Source organism: Chrysochloris asiatica, unplaced genomic scaffold (genome assembly GCF_000296735.1).
Source record: "Chrysochloris asiatica unplaced genomic scaffold, ChrAsi1.0 scaffold00057, whole genome shotgun sequence".
In the NCBI taxonomy this organism is placed as follows: domain Eukaryota; kingdom Metazoa; phylum Chordata; class Mammalia; order Afrosoricida; family Chrysochloridae; genus Chrysochloris; species Chrysochloris asiatica.
Window position 1 is genome coordinate 16,718,141 of NW_006408575.1, and position 26,826 is coordinate 16,744,966.

The following is a 26,826-nucleotide window of genomic DNA, read 5'->3' on the forward strand; positions in this document are numbered from 1 at the left end:
AGAAACTATTACGGTCAAGCTGATGCTGACTAATAACAACTCCAAAGAACAGAGTAGAACTGACCAGGGTTTCCAAGACAACAATCTGTATGGAAACAGACTGCTACATCTGTCTCCTACAGAGCAGCTGCTGGTGGTGATGGTGTGCTGGGGAGTCAGTTCCAACTCAACTCATAGTGTCCCTGCATAGGGTTTCCAAGGCTGTAAATCTTTACAAGAGCAGAAAGCTGCATCTTTCTCCTATGGAATAGCTGGTAGTTTCAAACTGCTGACCTTGAGATTAGCAGCCCAACTTGTAACTATGCTACCAGAGCTCCTTCCAGAGCAGCTAGAGGGTTGGAAACTGACCTTTCAGTTAGCAGTCAGGTGCACAACTGCTGCTGCAGCAGTTCAAGTCCTGCCTACCCTCGAAGGAAGAAGATGGCAATTCTGGTGGTTAGAATTTTGAGTCTGGTAAGAGACTCACATGTAGGAAACATCAGACAGGCTAACCCCCCAGGACACAACTTTTAAGATAACAAAACCACCCTGTTCTCTTTTCCTCTCCACCATTCCTTCTCCTTCCTTCCTTCTCATAACTAACTACTTTGCAGATAGTATTCCTAAGAATGGAGTCCTGGTGTGGTGCTGTGGGCTGATGGGTCAGACTGCAAAGTCAGTTTGAACTTGAATATTGGTGATTCAAGCTCACCAGTCACTCCTTGGAAACCATATACAGGGTCGCTATGCATCGGAACCGACTCGACAGCACTTAACAACAACATTCCTAAGAATGCTGGCTGTGGCTACCTGAACAATTTTTTCTTGAGAATTTCATTAGTCATGGTCTCTCTCCACTTCATTCCTACATGATTCAGGAGCTTCTAAATCATTCTCAATGTATTTCCAGAGTTGGTTCTTTATTTTTTATTTTTTATTTTTTATTTTTTTTTGTGAATTGAGTGAAAGTTTACAGGGCAGATCATCAGTTTTACTTGCATTCAACAAATCATATACTTTATTTCATTACAATGGTTATAATTTCCTCCATGTACCATCGGTTAACAGTATTTCTCTCTATTCATTTTAGCTCTTTAACAAAACAAAACAAAAAAACACCCAGGCACATATAATATACCACCAAAGGGCACAATCTACAAGTCTGCCTCCTGGCCGCCAGCTCTATTTCCATGAATTTGGAGTCCTCAGCTGCTCCCTCTCTGCATGTCCCCATCTCTGCCTCCATCTCTGGTGTTGCTGCTTCTCTGGATAAGGTTCTGCATTCAACTTGTGCTCTTCTCCCTTGATAGTTCTAGGGTCCTCTGTTTCTGGACTGTAAGATTAACCACTCCCCCAATTTTGATACAAAACTTCTACCTTTACAATTGTAGCAGTTTCAGTTAGTCATGATAACAATTACTCACTATTGAATCATAAGAATCTTATTCCCATTTCTTTTAACCAGACCCATCTAGACAAGATGAAAACTATTCAGTGGGGACACTATCTTCCCCGCACACTCTTAAACTAAACTCCCTCTTGAAACCTTTTAAGCCAGTCACTTCGAGACTTTATCACCCTCTCATTTTAGGTAGCCAATGTCTAAGTTGCCTGTCCCTATCTTCTTTGTATACAGAGGGGATAACATTGATACTTTATGTGAAGACTCCTTCCCTCTGTGTTGGTATTTTGAGCTACGACCAGCTGTTCTGCGGGAGAAAGATGAGGCTTTCTGCTTCTGTAATGATTTGCAGCCTCAGAAACCCTATAAAGGGTCGCTATGAGTCGGAACCGACTCCACGGCACATTACCACCACCACCACCACCTCCAGGAGTATAGGTTAATTTCATCAAACTGTAGCAATTTATCAAAAATTGTTGTTGTTTTATCTTCTTCTAGTCGAGTTCTGATTATCAAGCCATCAAGGATAGGTCAAATTGGTACTATCTGCAACTTTGGGTGTTCTTGTGTGTCTCCCCTCACTTCATATCAGTTGGATGCTTCACTCTCAGCTCTAGCCTTCTGTGGCAATGTCCTTGTCCATGGGCTCAGGTGTCCCCAGTAGTCACCACACTTTGGACCAACCAGCCCTTCCTCTTCTCTCTCATCTCCACGTCAACAGGAGTCTATGGAACGTGGTTGAATTCAGGTTGGTTTCTTCTTGTTAAAATATTTTTCAGTATCCTGCTTCATTAAAAAAACAAAAAGCACATAGATAGTTGACTAATTTAGTATGTACATTTATTGTTGAATTTATTAATGTGCTTCCTTGTTTATTTTCTATCTTGACTGCCTTGCACATCACTGTATCCCCAACATCTAGAACCGTACTGGGCATGTAGCATTCAGTCTGGTAAAATGCTAATGAAACATGTAGATAATTATTAACTATCTGGTGAGTGAATGAGGGTCAAATTGAATAACTTGAGTTATTCAATTGAATAACTCAAATTGAATTCAGAAAAGCAAATGGACATTGCCTAATCAGGTAAAGAAAAATGAGAATCCATGAAAAGTGCCGTGCAGTTAGCTCACTCAAGGACCCAAACATGAAATTTGAAATTACATTATCAATTGATCTTATACCCGTGTATTGTGATGTTAATGTTTTATGGAGATAGTGCTTCTATAGAGGAGTTTTGTTTTAGAGGTGAAGACTCTTAAACAAATTTGATTGCTAAATCTGAGGAACTGGTTTATGCATTAGTTAATTTCTGCAATAAAAATAGACCACAGAGAAATATTGTTAATTCCAGAGCTTAGTTTATAACGCAACATGCAGGAAAGGCTTAATTGAAAAGCACAAGTATCAGTTTCTTGAACTATGATGTTATTATAAAATAAGACAACTTTATACCAAATCCCACCGCCCTTCGGATAGTTTGGTGTGGTGCTATAGGATGAACCGCAAGGTCGGCAGTTCAAACCCACCAGCCACTCAGCTCACTCAAGGGCACTTAACAACAACATCAACATCAGTAGTTTGGTATACAGCGGTGGCCTGTGTGTTGCTGTGATGCTGGAAGCTATGCCATTAATATTTCAGGTCACTCATAGTGGACAGTTTTCAGCAGTGCATCCAGTCTACAGCAGACTATGAAGAAAGACCTAGTAATATACTTCCAAAATTTAGTCAGTGAAAACTCTATGGATTACAGGAGATTGTCTGGGACATCCACTGGCTTACTTTGGATGCATTCTTAGGACTGATTGCTTTAGAAGGATATGTGTATTAAAGTAGAGGGCCACCAAAGGTGAGGAAACCCTGAAGTGACATGGATTGACTCAATAGTTGTAACAATGGGCAATGGGCTCAAACATACCAACCATGGTGAAGATGGTGCAGGATTGTCAACATTTCATTTCATTGTACATGAAGTCAGCATGAGTCAGAGGCTACCTGATGGCAACTTGCAACAACAACAACATGTCAAATCCAGAAACAACATGCCAAATCCACAGAAAACCATTTTAAAGCTCTTTTAAAATATTCATGGGCTAAATATAAAATCCGCATCCACCATTTCCTTAACCAACACGCTATAAATATTTCCATTCACTAACAGAGTGATTAGACTTATCGAAAAAGAGTAACATTTCCAGGATATGATATGCATCTAGAGGTCAGTTTGGGTTTGCCTTCATGACATCTCTAAAAGAGATCTAGAAGATTAAGCAAAGTTCTGAAATAATTTCCCAAGAATATACAATTCCACCTTCTAGATCAAATGTTTGCTCCATTCTTTGAAAGTCAGTAACATTTTCTTTGCATTTTAGTAAAATAATATTTGATCCAAGGTCTTATGTTGACATGTGTTGTTAAGTACCACCGTATCATAGCAACTTTCTATAGTGTTTATGAGGAGCAGCTTGGTGGACTTGAATCACTGACCTTATGGCTCACAGTCCAGTGCTTACCCTACAAAGCCACCCTGGAGTCCAATCTAGAGTCATTTTTAAGCAGTCTTCCCAGTTTTAATATTTCCTCTTTTTCAGTTAATAAATCAGAAATGATTGATGCTAGCTATGAAAAATTCAAATATAGAGCTTTTTCTTTTTTCCAAAATTACTTATATATTGAGCCAAACTTTTTAATTTCAACTAACATTCTATGTTGGAAATGTTTCTATTTTGGTATGCTCAGATTTATTCATTTCTTCAACAAACATTTCTTAAACATTTGCTATGAACCTGGAGCATACAGTGGTTAATAATAGAGATTGGTTTCTGCCCTCCTAAGGTGTGCTACAGAGCCAGAGGATAAGCACTCAACCTCAAAGTCGGTTTGAACCACAAGGTTGGTGGTTCAAACTCATCAGCCACTCCTCAGAAACCCTATACGGGATGGCTCTGAGTTGGAACCAACTCAATGGAACTTAACAACAAAACAACAACAAGCTTGCATTCAAGTGGAAGAGACAAATAAGAGATAACAAGCAAGTATATAAACACACAGAGCAGATGTGAACTGCAGTAGGTTCTTTGAAAATACTTAGTTATATCTGATTGGGTTAGTCAGAAAAGGGATTTGTATCTAGACGTAGGCTTGAAGGATAAGGATTAACCCGTCTAGTGAAGAAATGTGGAAGAGCATTCCAGGAGAAAGAAAGCACAAATGCAAAGAATCTATGTGGGAAAAGATTTGGCCTGTGTGTGGAACAGAGACTCAAATATACAGAGTTCAAGAAACCAAGATACATGAACCCCAGTGGAGTTTGGATTTTTATCACAACTCTAGTGGGCTCCTGGTGTGGTGCTCTAGAATAAATACTGGATTGCTAACCACAAGGTGAGTGAGAGAGGTTCAAACTCATCAGCTACTCCTTAGAAAACCTACACAGTGTTGCTGTGTTGAAACTAACTTGACAGCACTTAACAACAGCAACAGTGAAAAGTGACACACCCTTGTGGCGCAGTGGTTAAGTGCTCTCGTGCTAACCAAAAGGTTGGTGGCTTGAAACCACCAGGCACCTGTGGAAGAAGAAAGGTGTGGCAATGTATATCCATATAGACCACAGCTTGAGAAACCCTATATGGCGGTTCTGCTCTGTTCTATAGGGTCACTAGGTAGGAACTGACTCACTAGTGAATGGATTTGGGGCTATAAGGGAAAACTACTGAAGAGTTGAAGCAGGGGAGTGATCCCATCAATTTTACATTTAGAAGGATTGTTCTGATTTGGGGATGGCAGACGATTCAAGGGAGGAGCGTAGAAAAAGCTAGGAAGCCAGGCAGAGGTTACCACAGTGGTTCAGAACTGTTGTGTTGTATGGTACTCTCTGAGTTGTTGCTAAGTTATTTTATGTTTTAACTTGCTGATAGCACCTATCTCCTATTGATCACTGTGTCTAGGAGTCTACTCCAGATTTTAATAGAAAAATACCTAGTGTAAAACCTGGCCAATACCTCACTTACGTAGCAAAGACTGAAAATAAAAAAATGGAATTAATCTTCATGAGACTACACAATAAGCCTTCATATTCCTATATTGTTGTTTCAAAATTTTAATGGAAAAACTACCTCTAAAATGTTTTCCATAACTCTGTTTCCCAAAGACAATGATATACATTTCCCTCTGAACACTTTTCTTTCACATAAGGATAATCCTAATGCATAACACAATTTTGTACTTTACTTTTTCCATTTCCTTTTCTCTAGATAGAGGTAGAGCAGCTGAGGACTCTAGACCCGGGAAAGAGAAAGACTGAGTGCTGGCAACCAGGAGGCAGACTTGTATTATGTATTCCTGAGTGTTTTTGTGAACAACCCTCTCCTCCCCCACCAAAAAAAACACACAAAAAACAGGGAATAGAAGCAAATACTGTTGAATGATGATACATGGAGGAGAGTATAATCATTGCAATGAAACGATGGTGTAACACCAAAATTCTCCCATGTAAACTATAAGTCAATTCACAATAAAAAACTTAAAAAAAAATGTACTTTTTTATATGTACTGGCCGTCCCTTAGTCCCTGTCTATAATATGTACTTTTTTATATGTACTACAAGGTCGTCTGTTCAAACTCGTCAGCTGCTCCTCGGAAACAGGGTTGCTATGGATCAGAACCAACTCAACGGCATTTAACAAAAACAACATGAAGCTACTACTCTCTTGCATTGGGTTGTTATGAGTTGGAATCAACTCAAAGGCACATAACAAACAACATATACATGTAAATTCCATCTATATAGTAGTATTTAAGGAAAGCCTAAAAACGTTCCATTCTGAAAAAACATCTGTCTCCTTAATTGATTATCTTGTTGTTCTTGTTAAGTGCCATTGAGTTGGTTCTGACTCATAGGAACCCTTTATAGGATTTACGAGGAGTGACTGGTAGATTTGAACCACTGGCCTTACAGTTCAACCTGGCCATGTGGTCTAGTGCTTATCCTACAATGCCACACCAGGACTCCAACTGATCATCTTAGGGAATCTAAAAGGTTCACATGAATGAACTCTTTGGGTTAGGTCATTTTTCTAGATTGAATTGCGTCTTCCCCAAAATATGTATCAACTTGGCTGTGATGTACTTTGGCTGTTGGTAATGTAATCATCCTCCATACTATGATATATGATCAGCCAATCCATTGTCAGTTATTAGTGTGGGATGCAATGCCCTTAAAAAGCCCTCAGCCTATGTAAGTTGACTGCATCCCATTTTATCTCACAAGACATAGAAGGAGGTAGAAGAAATTGGAGATGAAGGACCTCAGTACCACCAATAAAGAAAAATCTAGAGGATCTTAAGAACCTCCTAAACCCAGAGGAGGATTAATGTCAAGACTCATGGAAATCTCCAAGGGACTCCAGGCTCACAGATGCTGAAAGGAGATGAGGACCTTTCCCCAGAGCTGACAGAGAAAGCTTTCCTTTAGAGTTTTGTTGTTAAGCTATTGTTAGGAGTTAGTTCTGACGTATAGCAATCCTTTATAGGGTTTCCAAGGAGCAGCTGGTGGGTTTGAACCACCAACCTTATGGTTAGCAGTCAAATGTTTATCCTACAGTGCCCCACCAGGACTAGCACCGTAAATTTGTACGTCTAACCTCCTAAACTGTGGGAGAATAAAGCCATGCACTGTGGTATTCCTGCGAGAGAAGCACTAGATAAATAAGACAGTCACTGAGCACTTTTACTAAAAAACAAAAGAAATACCAAAAGGATACCACATAAACCATTTTGGCTGCTCCTTAGAGGTCGGTTCTTATTTTAGACAGGGATGAAGGGACTGCAAGTCTCAGACAGGTTGTAATTTTACGGAAGTGGGATGAGGTAAAGGAGTAACAAGAAGACAGCTTGATAGAATGGAGACTTGGTACTTATTATCTGGATGACATTGGCCAGTTCCTTACTCTGTGATTGAGTTTTCTTATTCATACAATCAAGGAATTGGACTAGTTTGGTGGTTTTCATTCTTTTTAAAGCAGCAGGACCCTCTTTTGGAATAAAATCATACATGTCATTTGCATTCCGATGTATAAAACAGATGGTAATGGGACCACTAAAGTAGTAACAGGGACTCCACTCAAAATCTTATCCCCTTGATCTTCAAGGACCACCAAAGTGCTTTCTGATTTAAGACTCTGGTCTCCTTATAGTATAAACTGCATAGGATGTATTTAAGAAAGTATGTCTACCTCTAGGTCTCCTTGCCCTCATCTCTAAGATGATACAGTTATGTTGAGCAATTTCTAAAGACCCAACTAAAAAAAGAGGAAACGATATGTGTCTCTCTGTTGACGATACCAGGAATTCACAAACCGAGATGGAGATTAGCTAAACACGAAATCTTTCCAGTAAGTGATCCAAGAGATGATTAATAATCATGTGGCTGATAAAACAAACATGTCAAAATCCAAACATGACACCAAGAATGTATGAAGGCAGATGTGTAAATGCAACCAAAATCAAACCTGAAATATCAAGAGCCAATATTCAATAGGTCTTTATTATATTTCAGGGTACTGAGTTAAGTCTTTCCCATGCATTGTATCATAAATATTCACAATAACATAACCATAAGCATAAAGTCCTATCCTTATCCCCACTTTACAGATAAGAAAACAGAGGCTTACAGAAGTTAATTACTATTTTCTTGGCCATATAGGGCAAATAACAAAAGTTGGGTAAAATGATCTTCAGTGGGCATTTTCCGAACTAAGCTTCATTGTGTAGAAGTTTTGTCACAGACACTGTGGTGGCTGATAAGTGAGAATCGGTCAAGGATTTGTTGTGAGTGTCTGTCACTATCTAATGAAGGTCATGAGTATGAAGCCACAGGGGTACTGCAGTTTTCCTGAGTAACAGTAAAAACAACATCATCGTCAGCAACAGTCCATATCACCGCTAGCAGTGAATGGAACATTCAGCTGTGGATTTTCTCACAAATTCTTTAAAATAGGTAAAAGTAAAATTCTGTCTTAGTGAACAGGAAATGGAGACACTGAGAAGTTAAGGAATTTGTCCAAGGTCACAGGAGTGATGAAAAGTGTAAAAGTGGCACCTAACCAGGAGAGGAAGTGGTTCTCAATGCACAGAGTCCACATTCTTTAGTGTGACCTTTAACGATAGCTATTAGGTTCCCATACAAGGATTTCTCTCCATGAAAATTCTCTGAAAAACCATCGTGTCCCTCACTGCTAGGTTGTAAATCTGCAGGTCTCTTGTGACATTCCAGAGTACAATGCTGCTCTCCTGGACTGACAAAATTGAGTCCCTTAGCTGGTAAGACTGAGGACTGCTCTGGTGCCAAAGAGCAGATGCTATTTATTTGATCATATTAACTAATAATAGCGATAACATCAAAATCAATTGCTGTTGAGTTGATTTCAACTCATGGTGACTTTTGGTTAGCAGCCATTCGTGTTGACTGTTTGTACCTACCTAGGTTCTCCCAATAATATTAACAGAGCTCTGGTAGCGTAGTGGTTACGAATCGGTCTGCGAACCGCAAGGTCTGCAGTTCGAAACTACCAGCTGCTCCGTGGGAGAAAGATGAGGCGATCTGCTCCCGTAAAGATTTACAGCCTCGCAAACCCTGTTCAGGGTCGCTATGGGTCGAAACCGACTCGACGGCACTTAACAACAACAACAACCCTTCATTTAAGGACCTCTGGTAGCATAGTGGTTATGAGTCAGGCTGCTAATATCAAGATCAACAGTTCAAAACTACCAGCGGTTCTTCAGGAGAAAGATGACACTTTCTACTCCTGTAAAGATTTACAGCCTTGGAAACCCTATACAGTGTCGTTGCGAGTCAGAACTGACTCCACAACACATAACCACCACAACCCTACATTGAGTACTTTCTGGGAATAACGTTCTGGGAATGTTATACCCGGAGTGGTAATATAAGAAAAGTTGCCATGTACAGCCCATCATTCAGGATCAAGGCCCCATAAAAAGGCTGAGGTCATTGACACCAACCTCATCCATTTTTGCAATATAGAAAGAAGGTAGCCAATTTTATGTACAATGAATCTAACTTAGTGTCTATCAAAGTGGGGTACCACTGGGAATACACAAAATGGCACACAGATAAATATGTTTGTGACATATTTTTAACACAATAGTTCTGGGTTTGCTATAGCTTATATTAGAAAATACCATGTGTTTTAAAATTTGTGGTAGTGATTAAAAATTTTCTTTTAGAACATACTTGTCTAAGCAAAAAAGGCAAGTCATTGAAAGAATTATGCTAATACTGAATACCATTGAATGGAACAGATTAGAGAAAAAATTGCAAGAGTGAGATGCAGACAAATGAAGTCTGGGATCGCTAGACCCATAGGATTGCAACAGGCATCATGACTCACAGTTCATGACTACTTGCTTTTAAATAGTTCAGAGAGTACAATATAACCACCTCCACTTGCCATTTGGAGGAATCCCTGAGTGCTGCAAATGGTAAACATGCTCAACTGCTAACCAAGAGGTTAGAAGTTCAAGTCCACCCAGAGGGGCCTCAGAAGATAGACCTGGTGATCTACTTCCAAAACACAGCCCTCTAGAGTACAGTTCCTACAGTACAGTAGAGTACAGTTGAAGACTAAGGTGTGCCTGACCCAAGCCATGGTATTTTCAATGACCTCATATGCATGCGAAAGCTGGACAGTGAATAAGGAAGACCGTAGAAGAATTGATGCTTTTGAGTTATGGTGTTGTAGAAGAATATTGAAAGTGCCATCGGCTGCCAAAAGAGCCAGCAGTTTTATGTTGGAAGAAGTGCAGCCAGAGTGCTCCTTGGAAGCCAGGATGGCCAGACATTGTCTCTCATACTTTGGACATATTGTCAGAGGGGACCAGTCACTGGAGAAGGATATCATATTTAGTAAGGTGGAGGATCAGAGAAAAAGAGGAAAACCCCCAGCGAGATGGATTGGCAAAGTGGCAGCATCGATGTACTCAAGCGTGGCTACGATAGTGAGGTTGGCCCAGGATTGGACAGTGTTTCGTTCTGCTGTGCATAAGGTCTCTATGAGTCAGTACTGACTTGATGGCACCTACCAACAACAACAGAGTACAGTTTACTCTGATGCACATGAGGTCACTGTCTTAGTTTATCTAGTGCTGCTATACAAGAAATATCCAAAGTGGATGGCTTTAACAAACAGAAATTTAATTTCTCACAGTTTATGGTTATTGTTAAATGCTGTCAAGTCGATTCTGACTCATAGCGACCCTGTACTGTGTTTCTGAGGAGCAGCTAGTGGATTTAGACTGCCGACATCGTGGTTCACCGCTCAGTGTTTATCCTACAGCTCCACACCAGGAGTCCTCACAGTTTGTTGTTGCTGTTGTTGTTACGTGCCATCAAGTGGCTTCCGACTCATAGCGACCCTGTATAGGGTTTCCCAGGAGTGGCTGGTGAACTTGAATGGCTGACCTTGCAGTTCAAACTGACTTTGCAGTCCAGCACAGTAACCCTCAGCACCACACCGTACAGGGTTTCTGAGGAGCAGCTGCTGGATTTGAACTGTTGACTTTGTAATTCAAGCTCCACGCCAGGAATCCCCTCACAGTTTAGGAGGCTAGAAGTCCACATTCAGAGTGCTAGCTCTGTCAGCTACCGAGGGACATTCTTGTCTCTTCAACATCTGTGGCCCAGTGTTCCTTGGAGACCTCCATGTGTTTTGGCATGGCTCTTCTCCTACCTCTAGGAGGTTCTCAGTTCAGGGACTCTGGGTCCAAAGGACACACCCCACTCTATACTTCATGTCACTGAGTGCCCTTTGACATCTGCTCACTTGTTTAATCTTTCTTATATCTCAAAAGAGATTGACTCAAGTTACAGCTTAATCCTATGGATTGTATCCTTCCTCATTAACACATTTTGAATTGTGTCTCATTAATACCATGGTGGTAGTGATGGTTTGCCAAGGAGTTGGTTCCAACTCACAGCAACCCTGCATAGGGTTTCTGAAGCTGTAAATGTTTACAGGAACAGAAAGTGTCCTCTGTCTCCCACGGAACAGCTGGTAGTTTCAAACTGCTGACCTCGAGTTTAGCAGCCCAACTCATCTTTCACTGACACCATAGAAGTTCCAATTTACAAGACATAGGATAATTACCTCAGATCACAAAATGTAGGACAATGACATAATACTAGAATCGTGGCCTTGCCCTGTTGACACATATATTTGGGGGACACAAATCAACCCATAGCAGTCACTATGAGTCTGAATCAACAGCAACATTTAAAAACTGAGTTTTGTTTTTGACATTTAGAGATGCGGACTTGCTTCCAAAGAGTTCATTTGGAGAGATAAGCTCAAAGAAACAGGGAAAACAAGCAAACGAAGTCCTTCTAGGCCTCCACACTCTACCCGAGTGTCTACAACCCAAGGAGCACAGCAAACAAATGAACATGATGCCCAAAATCTGTTCTGGCCCCCAAATTCCTCTGAATTCAAGAAAAAAAGTTATGATAATTCTAAAAATAAGTCAGTTATAAATCTCAGTGCCATTGGGTTAGTATTATTCACATTGCTTTTCAACCATATTGAAAATTCATATAATTGGCTCACCAAATAAATGTGGTGCTATGGTTTCATGCACCAGATTGCAAAGCCATTTGAACTGCAAGGTTGGCGGTTCAAGCTCACCAGCCCCTCCTCAGAAACCCTATACAGGGTCGCTATGGGTTGGAACCAACTCAATGGCACTCAACAACAACAAATAGAATTACTGTTGTGGGAATAAGCCCTTGACTCCTTGTAGCTACACCTCTTGAACTTTTGGTCCTAATAGTTACTTTTGTTAGGGAATCTACTGAAAAATGCAGACTAATTTTTTTAAATATTAAATCAATAATACACTTACATAACTCAAATAAAATGTTACATGGTGACAATTCTACCCTTGTTTGTCCCAAGCCACCCTGTCACACTGCCTGAAAGCAACCAATACATATAATCAACGTTTTCTGAATTATCCCATTGGTATTTCGTGTATATACAAATGATTGCAAATCAGCATTCTTCTTTCCTTTATACAATGGTAACACACTATGCATACACATCCTAACCTTACTTTTAGTTGTTAAACAATACATTTTAGAGACCAAGTCATACCATTACACAAAGAGTTTATTTATTGTTTGTGTGTGTGAGACACTGCATAATATTTTGTTGGAGTCCCGGTGTGGCTGTGGGTTAATGTGCTAGACTGCAAATTCAGTTTGAACCAAAAGGTTTGCGGTTCAAACTAACCACCTGTACCTTGGAAACCCTACACAAGGCCGCTATAGGTCAGAATCGACTCAATGGCACTTAACAACAACAAAAACAACAACAAATATTTTGTTGGAGTCCTGGTGTGGCGCTTTAGGATAAGCACTGGACTGAGGTTGGCAGTTCAAACCCACCAGCTGTTCCTTGGAAACCCTGTACAGGGATGGAACAACTTGACAGCACTTAGCAACGACAACAACAATATTTTGTTGCCTGGGTGAAAGATGTCTCTTAATGAAACAAAACAATTATTTTGTTTTCAGCCAGTGAATAACCACATAGGTATGTCACTTTCCACATGTATGAGTGTGTCTTTAGCAGTGACTTTCAGCTTGGCACATGTTGCCCACCAGTGCACATTTGGCCACATTTTGGAGACATTTTTGGTTGTCACAACTGGGAGCAGGGATGGAAACTCTATTTGCATCTAGTAGAAAGACACCAAGGATCCTACTAAATATTCCACAAAGTATAGGACAGTCTTCCAAAACTAAAACATATCTAGCCCAAAATGACAATTGTAATGACACTGAGAAAACATGGTCTAATTTATTCTTAAAAGTGAAATTGCTGCGTCAAAGGTTTTTGCATCTGTTACTCTCTTCATTATGACCAAGTTACTCTCCATAGAAGTGTGCTGATGAACACTCCCCAGGGTCACGTGTGAGATGGCCGGTTTCTCAAAACCTCACAAACACCATTATCATGTGCTGTGATCTCTGCTAGGCTGATAGGTTAGAAAAAGAGGGAGGGGGAAGCGCTGTGTAATTTATTTTCATTTCTGTTATCATAGTGAGTCTGAACATCTTTTCATATGTTCAAGAATCGTTTATATTTGTTATCTGTGAACTGATTGCTTAAAAACTTTGTAATTTGTGTTGTTGTTAAGTGCTGTTGCATTGGTTCTGACTCATGGTGCCCCTGAAAGGGTTTCCAAGGAGCAGTTGGTAGATTTGAACTGCTGATCTTGTAGTTAGCAGTCCAGTGCTTATCCTACATTGCCACACTAGGACCCCCCAAGTGCTTCTTGTTGTTGTTAAGTGTTGTCAAGTCACATAGCAAGAATGTATAGGGTTTCTAAGGAAGGACTGGTGGGTTTGAACTTCTGACCATGAGTTTAGCAGTCCAGTGCTTATCCTACAGTGCCACATCAGGATCCATAATAATTTGTAAGGGCTCTTTATCTGGTGTGGCACTGTAGGGTAAGCACTCGACCTCAAGGTTGGTTTGAACTGCAAGGATGGCAGTTCAAACTCAACAGCCGCTCCTGCGAAATCCTATACAGGGTTGCTATGGGTTGGAACCAACTCAACAGCACTTAACAACAACAGCTTTATGTATTAGCTGAACTCCTTATGCAAACTAATTTAAATTACATTTGCATTCGCAAGAGTTTTTATCAACCTGGAAATCATTCTGGAAGTCATATCCAAAGTCATTTCCATTAACACTTTGTCTAGGGTTCACAAATATCACTCTCTGTTGCACATTTGGTCTCAGTTGCTATTCCCTCAATCCACTAGTCCTTGTCTTGGTGCAAGGAGTTATTTCTTGAAATGCAATGAAGTTATCAATTTACATAATTTGGCTACTAACCAAAAAGAACTACACGACAACAAAATATGCTTGAAAGGGAGATGAAAAAAATGCATTATTTCAAACTCATTCAAAAACTTATATTCCTTATTCTGGAAAGAGAATGTTGAAAAAATATTCACAGACCAGAGACACTGTACAGCACAATTTGGGGACTGCTATATCTCATGTCTGCCAAATGACACTTAGCTCTTGTTCTAATTTTTTTTTTAAGTCCCTTTCTCTCTATCTGCTTTTGTAAGAAAATCTTACCAAACATTTTTTTCAAGGCAGGATAACTATTATTTTTATCTAAGATGTGATGTTGTTGCTGTTGTTAAGAGCAATCAAGTTGGTTCCAACCTGTAGTAACTCTGTAAAGAGTTTCCAAGGAGCAGGTGGTGGGTTTTTAACTGCCAACCTTGTGATTAGCAGTCCAGTGCTTATCCTACAGTGCTACACCAGGGCTCCAAGATGAATGGTGGTAGTGGTTATGTGCCGTGGAGTCGGTTCTGACTAATAGCGACCCTGTACAGGGTTTCTGAGGCTATAAATCTTTATAGGAGCAGAAAGCCTTATCTTTCTCCCACAGAACAGCTGGTAGATTCAAACTGCTGACCTTGCAGTTCACAGCCCGATTCACAACCACTACACTACCAGAGCTCCTTTCCAAGATGAATAGTGCTTAAAATTATTCCTGAACATTTGCATCCCTTACAAGTGAAATACACTCACATTAAAATACAAAACCTTGAGTTATTAGAATCTATGAACAAAATAATCAACCCTCAGGAAAAACATGAGAGGGTGTGTCATAATCTTGACTCTCCATGAATTCAAAAGAGCAGATGACAGGTGTTGTGTGGTTGCGTCTTACTACTAATGGGGTTATGAGGTCACAGGGGCAAAGAGTGGCATCATTTTGCATGCACAGCATTAGCTTTGTCCTGTAGTCACTAGCCAATGTTGTATTACAGTGTAGGGTCAATTAAATTTCTGACTGTTGTAGAATATTAGTTTCATTTTTCTGCTTACGTAAGTCTCCTACTCACTGGAGTCCTGGTGTGGCGCTGTAGGATAAACACTGGCCCACAAGGTCAGTTTGAATCTCAAGGCTGATGGTTCAAACTCACCAGCCTCTCCTCAACAACCCTACACAGGGTTGCTATGAGTTGGAACAAACTCTACTGCACTTAACAACAACAACTCACTGTAAAGACTTCATGATACTGAAATACTTAACTTAGACTGTGAAAGCCTGCCAGTGGGGTACTCACAAGCAAGAGTTAGTTTTACCAGCTTCCAGTAGTCACAGAATGAATGAACCATAACTAATTTTACCATTCCCGTACTGATGGATATTTAAGTTCTTTTTAGGTTTTTAGGGTGATGAATAATGTTGCTATGAACATCCTTATTCTTACACATTTTGAACAAATGCTTCTGTAAAACAAAACAAAAAATGTCCTATAAGGGAAAGTTATTTATTTACTTTAGTAGCTCATTTTTAATACCACAAAAGAAATACATGTTCCTGGTAAAATATGCAAACAGTACCAGAAGCTGTCAGAAAAAGAGCTGCCTTCTATTTCTGCCCCCAAGCCCAGAGACACTCCTAACAGATACCTGCTCTTAATAGTTCCTTGTGAAAAAATACATTTATAATTTGAATAGTGTACCCCAGAGTATGAGAGTATAACTCTTTTCCTTTCTTGTCTTCTTTCATTTGATTTGTTTATTTGGTAAAATTCTCATTTTTCTTTTCCTTTGAGGTATTCAGGGTGTTACTATTGACAAGATGGTAGGTGACAAAGTGTATTCCCCTCCAGAACAATCCTCCTCAGAGTAAACCACAGCATGAAATGCTGAGGTGAAGAAAGCCAGAGGATTTGGGTTTCATTAAAAGGTCGTGTGGAAAGGAGGAGGGAAAAGAAGGCAGGTGTGGGATGGATCACAGTTTCCTGACTTTAATTTGGTCCAGGGAGCCTCAAAATCTGCTGCCTTAGCTAAAGATCTTCTCAGAGTTTCAAAGTTTAGTGGAGTTAGGTCCAGTTGGAGATGAGCTGTGGAGAGCAGGAGCCAGCAACAGCTCAATAGAAATTGCACTGGTGTTTTAGAGGCTGCTGGAGTCACTATGAGTCGGAATCAACTCAGGGACACTGAACAATAACAACAGCAACTGTCTTAGAAGTAGTTTTTCCTTTTTCTGATGGGACCACCAAGCAGAGTGCTAGGTGCTCAGGTGATTAACCTTGAGCGGCATCTGTCAGCACCCTCATTACCGTTGACTGAAGAGGAAACTCAGCTCAGAGAAGTGAAACAACTTGCACCACATTTCAGGTCAGGGTAGGGGTTCAACCTGCAGCAGCCTGTCTTCCTTCTTCTGTCCCATGAGAGCTTCTTTCATCATGAGAGACAGAAATCTGAGTTCAGAGAACGGAAGGGAATTTGTGGGTTACCTTGAGCATGTTTTACAGAGGGGATGAAACTAGAACCCTGTGAAACCTTGAGTATGTTTTACAGAGGGAATGGAATTAGACACCTGTAATAGAAGCAGTTTGAGAACTGGGGGCTAAACCAGGCACTGGGGTTTCAGTTCATATGACATTAGTTTTCATTTCATTTGCATCATTGTGGGATTTCAGGTTAGTACCAGGATTGCACTACACTCAGAAGAGGAATTGAACCTCTTTCTTTAAATGCTTGTTAAAAATCACCATCAGAAGACTGCCCACTCTTACAGAAACTCGGATAAATGTTGTGTGTAGCTACTTTCACAGTGTAATCCAGGGAATTCTTCAATGCACCATCCCCCTAAGTGGCTTCTTTTAGAGAAATTCTCTCTCAATTTGTATCCAAAATTCTATTGTTAAAGGTCCTTCTTGGCTAAGTCTCTGGTATCTGTTTGCACTCAAGAGTCCCTGAAACATGCCAGACTGTAAGTTAGCAGTAAGTTATACTACCGACTTCAGTGGGGACGATTTTGAAGGGAGACTGGGAGGGGAAGCAGAAAGTTAAATCCTTGTAGAATGGGTATGAGACACAGTTACCCTGATTACACAAAAATTGGGCAACATAAACAAATGACCCCAAATTGTCAAAACTATCAGCATCTCCAGTTAAAAGTCAGTGTTGTCCCTGAAATGATGGCTCCTAGGTACATGAATTATATTTGCCCAAAAGAAAATCCCTAAAGAATATGTAGGCAACATAAAGACAAAATAACAAGGTCTCATTTTAAGGGCAACTTATGGAAAAAGAAAGAAAAGAAAGTCGTATGTTAGTGATTACTTTGTCACTTAAATAATTTAAATTTGCTAACAGGTAGATGCAGTTCTTTTAAGCTCTTAAAAAAGACCAATGATTAAGGAAGGGTTATTATTCCAACTTTTTTTAAAAAATGAGACAACTGAGAGGTTGCGACATGTCTTAGTTGTCTAGTGCTGTTTGCTGCTATGACAGAAATACCACAAATAGTTGGCCTTACCAAACAGAAATCTGTCTTCTTACATTTTCACACATCAGAAACCTGAATTTGAGGCACCAGCTTAAAGGGAAGGCCTTTTCTCTCTGTTGTCTCTGGGGGAAGGGCCTTGTCTCTTCAGTTTCTGTTTCCTTGGAAATCTCCATGTGGCTTGGCATTTATCTTCCCTCACCTCCATTTACTTAGTCAGCCCCTTTTATGTTTTGTAAGCAATTGGCTCAAGGCATAGCCTACACTAAGTCCACATCATGAATGTAACAAAGGCAACCCATTCCCAAATGGAGTTATGACCACAGGCTTAGAAGTTTTGATTCATAACACTTATTTTTCAGAAGGCACAATTCAATACAAAACATAACGGATAGGAGAGAGGTAAAGTTTCAATCGTTGGCTTGCCTGTCCTGGAAACTTTCACCACTCTGCTCACTAGAGCAAAAAGCTGAAATGCTGCTGATATTCAGTAAGGATGGGGATGTCCTCTTTCTATGACTTGGTGGGCAATATCACTTATATATCTGCTGGATTAGCCAAGCAGCCAGAGGGCCAAAGTTAGAGGAGGAAAGAGGAGTTTCTTATTCTGAGGAACCAGTAAACGTGCTCCTGCATTGAAATCCAGCAAATGTGGCACAATACAAGCAAAGCTCTGCTGGGCAAGATTTCGAGAAACAGGTCATGCCTGTAAGTGTTGAGCATTGGATGGAGGTAGGATCATGGACTGGATGGCAAGATCAGTTTGAACCGCTAGGTCGACAGTTCAAACTCAGCAGTCGCTCCCTCAGAAACCATACACAGGAACCAACTTCATGGCACTTAACAACAACATTGGAAGGTAGGAACAAACATAACACCATGAAGCATAGACATTAAGTTCTCAGTCTCTGGAGTCAGGGACAGCTGAGCTTGTATGCTGCTGTACCATGTACTAAGAGCCTTGTCTTTTCTGAGCCTTAATTTCCTTACCCGTAAATCCCAATTTCTTTTTCTTTATTCCTGTTGTCACTAAGTGGATCCCTACTCCTGGTAACCTCACGTGTGTCAGAATAGAACTATGCTTTGTAGGGTTTTCAATGGCCAAGTTTTGGAAGGAGATTACCAACTCTTTTGTCCGAGGCATCTCTGAATGGTCTCGAGCCTCCCACATACTAGTGAGCAGCCAAGCATATTAACCATTTGCACCATCCAGGGACCCCTACCTGTAAAACAGGGGAAGCACTACCTTGCAGGGTTATGATTAATGACATGATGTGGGGAGTAAAGCAGTAGAGTATCTGGAGTATAGGAAACAATCAAAAAAAGAAAATATCTTTTATTTTTTTCCCAACTCTCTATTTGAAACTGACAATCCCAATTCTATTCCTACAATATATAATAAAAACAAAGGATCTAAAAGCAGCTTGCACAAACTTGCCTTTGTGGAAATGCATGAGCAATCAGTGCCTTGTTGGGCCATGTTTGACACATGCCAGATGTCCAGGGTGAAACCGTGGAAGATGGGGAGGACATAGCTTTGACCACAGCCAAGAAAAGAGGCTGACCAAGGCTCTGTAACCTTCACTCTAAGGAATACAGACAGAATAACAAGTAAAAATGAGGACACGATTTACTTGCATGCTCTCTCTCTGTGGCAGCTTTTGTGTGGTTTCCTTGGAGGACTTTAGCCTGGCATTTTTCAGAAATAGCACCGTTGTTTGGGATGATTACAGGCAATCAATGTTTCCCAGAGACTGAACTGTGTTTAGCTTGTTGACCACCTCTGCTCTACAGTGTCCAGTAGGAGTGCACAGCTGGTCCTTTTGCTACCACTGTGTGGTCTTGTGTTGACTGAGGAGAACTGGACTCAGGGTCTCTGGAGAAAGGCAGACTTAGCGGAAGGTATTGTGAGGAGGAATGAGAGAGTTTACATATAGGATATGGGACATGACCCCAGGCTTGCCTGCCAGACTGTTAGGCACAAAAGTCGCTTAAAATGGACCTCTGAAATCAACAAGTATTAAGACATCAAAGGAAATCTTCTAAATTTAGTTGAGAAATCTACACTGGAAATTATGGAGACACACTATCCAATAAAGTAGGTTACTGAGCACCTGAATTATTGCCACTCCCGTCTAAGATGTGCTGTAAATGCACAATAAATTTTCACATTTCAGAAAAGTAAAATGGTTCATGAATTCCTTATTTTGAATACATGCAGAAAAGATCATATTTTGAAAATAATGGGTTAAATAACATATATTATTAAAATTAACTTGTTTCATTTTGCTTTTTTAATGTGATTACTAGGAAACTTTAATTACATATATGGTTCAGATTAAAATTCTATTGAATAGCACTGCTTCGTTTTTATCTGGTGCCCTCAAATTCCTTCTGATGCACATTGAGCCTGCATCCACCAAAACATTGCCCTGTCCCACCTGCACCATCCTCACAATTGTTGTTATATTTGATCCCATTGTTACTGCCACTGTGTCAGTTCATCTCATTAGGAGTCTTCCTCTTTCTTGTTGACCCTCTGATTTACCAAGCATGATGTCCAGGAGCTGATCTCTCCTGGCAGCATGTCCTAAGTATGAGACACGAAGTCTCACCATCCTGACTTCTAAGGAGTATTCTGGCTGTACTTCTTCCAAAACAGATTTGTTTGTTCTTCTGATAGTCCATGGGACTTTTAATATTTTTCTCCAACCCCATAACTCAAATGCATCAATTCTTCTATAGTCTTCCTTATTCATTGTTTAACTTACACATGCGTATGAAGCTATTGAAAATACCATGGCTTGGGTCAGGTGCACTTTAGTCCTCAAACTGACATCTTTGCTCTTGAACATTCTAAATAAGTCTTGTGCAACAGATTTGCCCAATACAATATGTCATTTGATTTCTTGACTTCTGCTTCCGTGAGTGTTGATGGTTGATCTGAGCAAAATGAAGTCTTTGACAACTTCAATCTCTTCTCCATTTACCATGGTGTTATTTATTGGTCCAGTTGTGAAGAATTTTGTTTTCTTTACATTGAAGTGAAAGCCGTACTGAAGAGAGTAATCTTTGATCTTCATTAGTAAGTATTTTAAGTCCTCTTTGCTTTCAGCAGGCAAGGTTGTATCATCTGCGTATCACAGGTTGTTAATGAGTCTTCCTCCAATCCTGATCCCACATTCTTCATATTTATGTGATTTACCCAACATCAAGTTAGTAACAGTGGCAGGATTTGAACTATGTCTTTGATTCACAGATTAATAACAACTTGTAAAAAGTTTGTCTAATTAAAAAGGGAATGTCATGTTTTGAAAAGCACTCAGGTGGGTAGACACACGTAAGTTAATATGGGTGACAAGGCAGGCAATATACAAGCAGGGGGGTTTAGCAGAGGAAAGATGAAAGTAGTGGCGACACAGGGAGGAATACAATACTAAAGTGAATAGAGATAAATACTGTTAACTGATGGTACATGGAGGGGAATTGCAATCATTGTAATAAAGCAAGGTATATGAGTTGTTGAATGTAAAACAGATCTTCTCTGTAAACCTTCACTGAATTCACAATAAAAAGGTTTTTTAAATTACAAAAAGTGCTCTGACAAGTAGGACAACTAGGCTAATGTCATCTAGTTGTATCAACTGTGCTGCCTTAGGTGAGACATTTGACCTCTTCAACCTCATTTTTCTTATCTGTAAAATGGAAATTAATTATGCAGTTATTTTCTCATTTCCATGAGCATTCATTATTGTATGAAGGTCTGATCAGGTATCCTTCCTACAAAGGTGCATAAGACAGTCATGAGAAGTAAACAAAATTTAGTATGAACACATTTTCAAACTAAAGTACACTTGTAAAAGAAATGCCAAAACTCAAACATTTTATAGGATAGTAGGTTTCATGTTTTGTTTTATGTCAGAAGAGTTAAGGTACCCAAATTCAAGTCACAATGATGAAGAGGCAGAAAAAGAACCTAAAAATACTCAGGATGAATGGAGAGAAGTTGCCAGTTAAAGATGACTTTCTCTCCAATGGAGTCCCATTGCTCTCAACATTAAACCCAAGCCTTTCATCTGGGTTGGCCTGGCCCTCTGTTGGTGCTCCTTTGACCATGCACCATTGGGCTTTAGCTCTTCTGATCTCCTTTATTGTTCTTTGAATGCAGCCAGCACTTTTCCACCTCTGGGCTTTTGTTCTTGCTATTCCTTCTGCAAGGATGCTCACTTCCCCCAAACTTTTAGATCAGACTCCTTTCAACTTTCTGATCTCTTCTCAAATGTACTTTATCCCCAGAGGCTTGCCTGGTCCACAAGTTGATCACAACGAGCCTATTCTTTTTCTCTTTATAAACCAACCAAACCAAACCAGTTACTGTTGAGCTGATTCCGACTGAAATTGACCTCATGTGTGCAAGTATAAGTTTCCTCATAGGGTTTTCAAGGCTGGAATCTTTTGGAAGCAGTCTGCTAAGCCTTTCTTTGGAGATGCCTTTTTCTAACACTTGTTTATTGCCTGCCTTCTCAGTTAGGTTGTAAGTTTCAACCCAACTGTGTCTGTCATCTTCATCACTCTATTTCCTATATGCTGAAAACCCACTCTCCACCAGCAAGTTGACTCCGACCCATAGAGACCCCATAAGGCAAAGTAGAACTGCCCCATGGGGTTTCTGAGTCTGAAAATCATAACAGAAGCAGACTGCCTCATGTCTCCCTGGAAGGAGTCACTGGTACATTTGGACTGTTGACTTCTCAGTTAGCAGCCCAGAGCTTACTTCATTGTACCACTAGGGCTTCTTGCTCTCAGGATAATACTGGCCCTCAATAAATACAAGGGGACTTCAAAAAATTCCTTGAAAAATGGAATTAAAAGATAATATAATTTTTTCAGGAACTTTTTAAAGCCTTTTGTAGTTCCCGGATGGATAAATGCTCTAAATCTGATTAAGATTATTTTAACTGTTTACTGATTTGTCATCTTAATGCATCACATCCTAATTGAACACACCTCCCACCCTCCCTGGGTCAGCCATTGTGCTTGGCACAGGGACATAGTGGCACATGCCCTAGTCTCTACTGTCAGGGAGTTCAGGAGTAGTGGGTTTCAACAATAAAATGTCGACAAATAAGTTGTCATATTACTGCAGTGAATCTTTTGTTTCATTTCACTCTACACACTGCTAAGGAAGTAACCCAACAGAGGTCAAATAACAAGGTAACATCAAAGCTCAGGCTCCCCTTTTCCCCGTAGCTACAAACTGTTGTTGCAAACACAGGTCCTTGCGCTCCTTTTTGAAAAAAACAAATTAGCCATTCCAAAGAACTATGATTATGGGCAGGACCAGGGCTTGTATTTCTAACTGTGGAAGACTCAAAATGAGAAGACAGTATGTGTACAAAGGGCACATGTCCTCTCAGAGGTTTAAAGGGAAGACAGCCTCCTTGATATATTATCACATTACAAAAGCCAGTATGCAGAGCAGATACTCATGCTTGTTTATATATAGTCTATTAACTATGTGGAGAAGAGATGAATACATTCTGAATGGTTAACCTTGTTTATCTGAGGGGAGTGGAGAGGGTGGGATAAACAGTATAAATACTTCACATACATTCATATTGGTTGATTTCTTATAATGGCCATGGATAGATTTTGTATTTTCAAAAATGTGTAAAGTATTTTTTTTTAGAAAAAGAAAACTGGAAAAGAATTAGGCCAAAGCTTCCCTGTATTAAATAGAGAGTACTCTGCACAGGTTAAGGAGCCCTGATATTCTATTAGATTACAAGTTGGGCTGCTAACTACAAGGTCAGCAGTTCGAATCCAACAGCAGCTCTGTGGAATAAGATGAGGCTGTTTGCACCTGTAAAGATTTACAGTCCCAGAAATGCTAGGGAGTGATTGTACTCTATCTATAGGATCTCTGTGAATCAGAAGCAACTTGATGGCAGTGGCTTGTTGTGGGGTTTGCATGTGCTGACTTTTCCTCTCAGTTCTGTGTCTCAGTCATGAAAGCCAAAGCCTGTATCCTGCATGGGGTCCAAACATATGAAATAAAGACTGAGTTCATTTTTGGACAATCTGATGGTGTGGTGATTCCCTGAACGCCAATTGAGTGCACTCCTACATCACGACTCACTCTTGCAATAGTTAGGACTTCTTTAACCTCTTTAAAGGATCCCTGGTGGCATAGTGGTTAAAGAACTCTTCTGCTAACCAGAGGTTGGTGGTTCAAACCCACCAACCACTCTATGGGAAAAAAAATATGTGATAGTCTGATTTCAGAAAGATGAATGGCCTTGGTAGCCCTAGGCAGAAGTTTTATCCTGTCTTACAAGGTTATCATGAGTAGGAATCAACTCGACAGCAGTGGTTTTGTTTGATGACCTCTTTAATTGGGTGAGCACCCTTTACTGAGAACATCTACTATGAGTCAAAGGAGCCCAAGAGTGCTGTGAGTTAGGTGTTGGGTTGCTAACCTCAAGGTCAGCAGTTCAAACCCATGAGCCACTAAAAATGAAACTGTTTCCGTAAAGATTGACAGCCTCAAAAACCCTAGTTTAGGGTACTATGAGTCAGATTTGACTTGATGGCACTGACTGTTTTTGGCTATTGTGAGTAAGGTAATTTGTTTACACAATCCCATTTTATTCTCCAATCGGCTCTTAAAAGATAAGTATTACTACCAAATGTGGAAACCAAGGTTCAAGAGAAGTAGATGCATTGCCCAAGGTCACAGAGCTAGGAAGAGACAGAGCGCAATTTTGAAGCCTGCTATTTCCAGCCTTGTAAGGAGCTCTGGTACCGTAGTGGTTACCAGTTGGACTGTGAACCGCAAGGTCAGCAGTTCGAAACGACCAGCTGTTCCACAGGAGAAAGATGAGACTTTCTGCTCCCGTAAAGATTTACAGCCTCAGAAAACCTGTACAGGGTCGCTATGAGTCGGAACTGACTCCACGACATACAATAACACAATATTTCCAGCCTTGTACCATTTTCATCACTATTTACTACTTTCTTACATAGACTATGTTGTGAAGAAATACCTTGCAACAGTTTTATATTGAATTGAATTAAATTGAAAAGAATTTAATTCTCTTCTTAATGGTAGCCTGATTCTAGGCACTGGTAAAAACGTACTATGCTCTCAAAGACAGCAATGCTCATTTATAACAGGGTACTGTGCTTCTAAGTAACTTTCCTTGGAGCGTGATAGCACACCAGTAGAATCTGTCTCACTGGGCAAGACATCACATCCCCTGGGCTCCACTCTCCAAGTACGAGGACCCATATAAATAAGTAACATGCAGCATCATTACAATTCATGAAAACCATCATGTTATTAGATATCAGGGAAATGCCTCTAGCAAGAGTCCAAAGGAAATGACACATGGGTAAGATTTGATGGGGAAGGGACAGAGAACAAATACTTACACAGCAGCATCAGGAATGTTTGTAAAGGTCACTGCAGGACTCTGGACAGCTAAGGGTTATGGAAAAGCAAGATGTAGAAAAAGAAGTTTCTAGTAAGGGTATATTTCACCACCAAGCTCAGATCTGAACTCAATTACTATGCTTGCTAAAAGTAAAAGCAGAAAAAATCAGCACACATGTAATTCGGTGCTGTCATTTGTCACAAGGACAATGTCTTACTTCATTGAGTGGGAGTCAGCCACTCCATTGAGAAGACAATTCAAAGGTCATGTCTCCCAGGCGTCTGCTGACATTGTGTTTCTCAGGTATTGAGGACCAGCAGACAGCTTCTGGAAATTTGGAGGACTTGGTTTACAAAGCTAGTGGATCATATCCAAACATGGATTTCTAGAAGCAATCTGGATGGATGTATTCTGTCTTCTTTCTTGAATAAATTGAATATGCTTTTCTCCCCACAGAAAAAGCGCACATTGAAGGGCTCCATTGAACTCTCCCGAATCAAATGTGTCGACATCGTGAAAAGTGACATTATCATCCCATGCCACTATAAATACCCATTTCAGGTAAGCCCATCAGGCCTAAGAGGGATGGTTCCCCATTCCCTGAACCATGATTAGAACCCTCAGTCACTGTAAGAGATGGTGGGCAAGGGGTGACTCTGGTTCAGGCTTAAAACTGAAACTAAGTTCTTGAGAGGGCTTCTGTGTTTTAATAAATAACAAATCCATTCATTCAACAAAAATTAAGTTCAAATTCTTGAAAATGTCATTTCTCATCCTCATTTCCCTCGTGTCTTTCCTACCTTAGGAAAATCTTAATTACTCTGCACTTGGGGGAGGGGAAAAGCTGTCATTGAGGGCCCCAAGTCTAATATTATTCTAGTAACATTTACTCCATGATTCAGGGCAACAGGTTGAAATCTTTGGTTATAAATTGCTTGAGGTTCTGATGTAAAAAGACTCAGATTTTACAATCTAGGAACCCCCTGGAACTGCATTATCTGAAGTTATCCCAAGTTACATGCAGCTATTTAAATCTAAATGTAAATTAATTAAAACAAAATACGCTTAAAAATTAAGTTCCTCAGTGAGACTAGTCACACTTTGTATGGTCTGCTTCCATGTGTGAGCACAGGTGGTACGGCGGTTAAGCACTTGGTTGTTAACCAAAAGGTTAAGCACTGTAGGAGAACCACTGGACTGCTAGCCTTGAGGTCGATAGTTTAAACCTACCAGCAGCCCCTCAAAAACCCTGACTACACAGAGTCGCTCTAGTCAGAACCGACTCAACAGCACGTAACAACAGCAGAGGGTCTGTCCTGGTGTGACTTTATAGGATATGCACTAGAATGCTAATCCACTAGAATGCGAATCACAAGATTAGCTATGAGTTGGAACCGACTCAATGGCACTTACAGCAACAAAAGGATCGCAATGAGAACAGAGTCGGTGGCAGTGGTTTTGGCTTTTTGGTTTATAGCCTCATGTGGATATAGAACGGATATAGAACATAGCCATCACTGCAGAATGTTCTGTTGGGCAGAGCTGGTGAAGGGTCTCTTTACAGGTTTTAGGTCACAGTATTGCCTAAATTGTGTTGCCACTGTTGACATTTATGGGTTAGCAGACGTGAGTATCTCCTAGCACATCCC

The 26,826-nt window shown here is 40.3% G+C and overlaps 1 protein-coding gene across 1 annotated transcript in view; it reads left to right on the top strand.

The window, feature by feature from the left end:
* The window catches only part of ITK (IL2-inducible T-cell kinase), a 97,308-nt gene that overhangs the window by 10,615 nt on the left and 59,867 nt on the right, over positions 1-26,826 (top strand). The window contains exon 2 of the mRNA XM_006863923.1: positions 25,634-25,738. Within this exon, the coding sequence (XP_006863985.1) occupies positions 25,634-25,738 (105 nt within the window). The remainder of the gene's footprint in view (positions 1-25,633; positions 25,739-26,826) is intronic.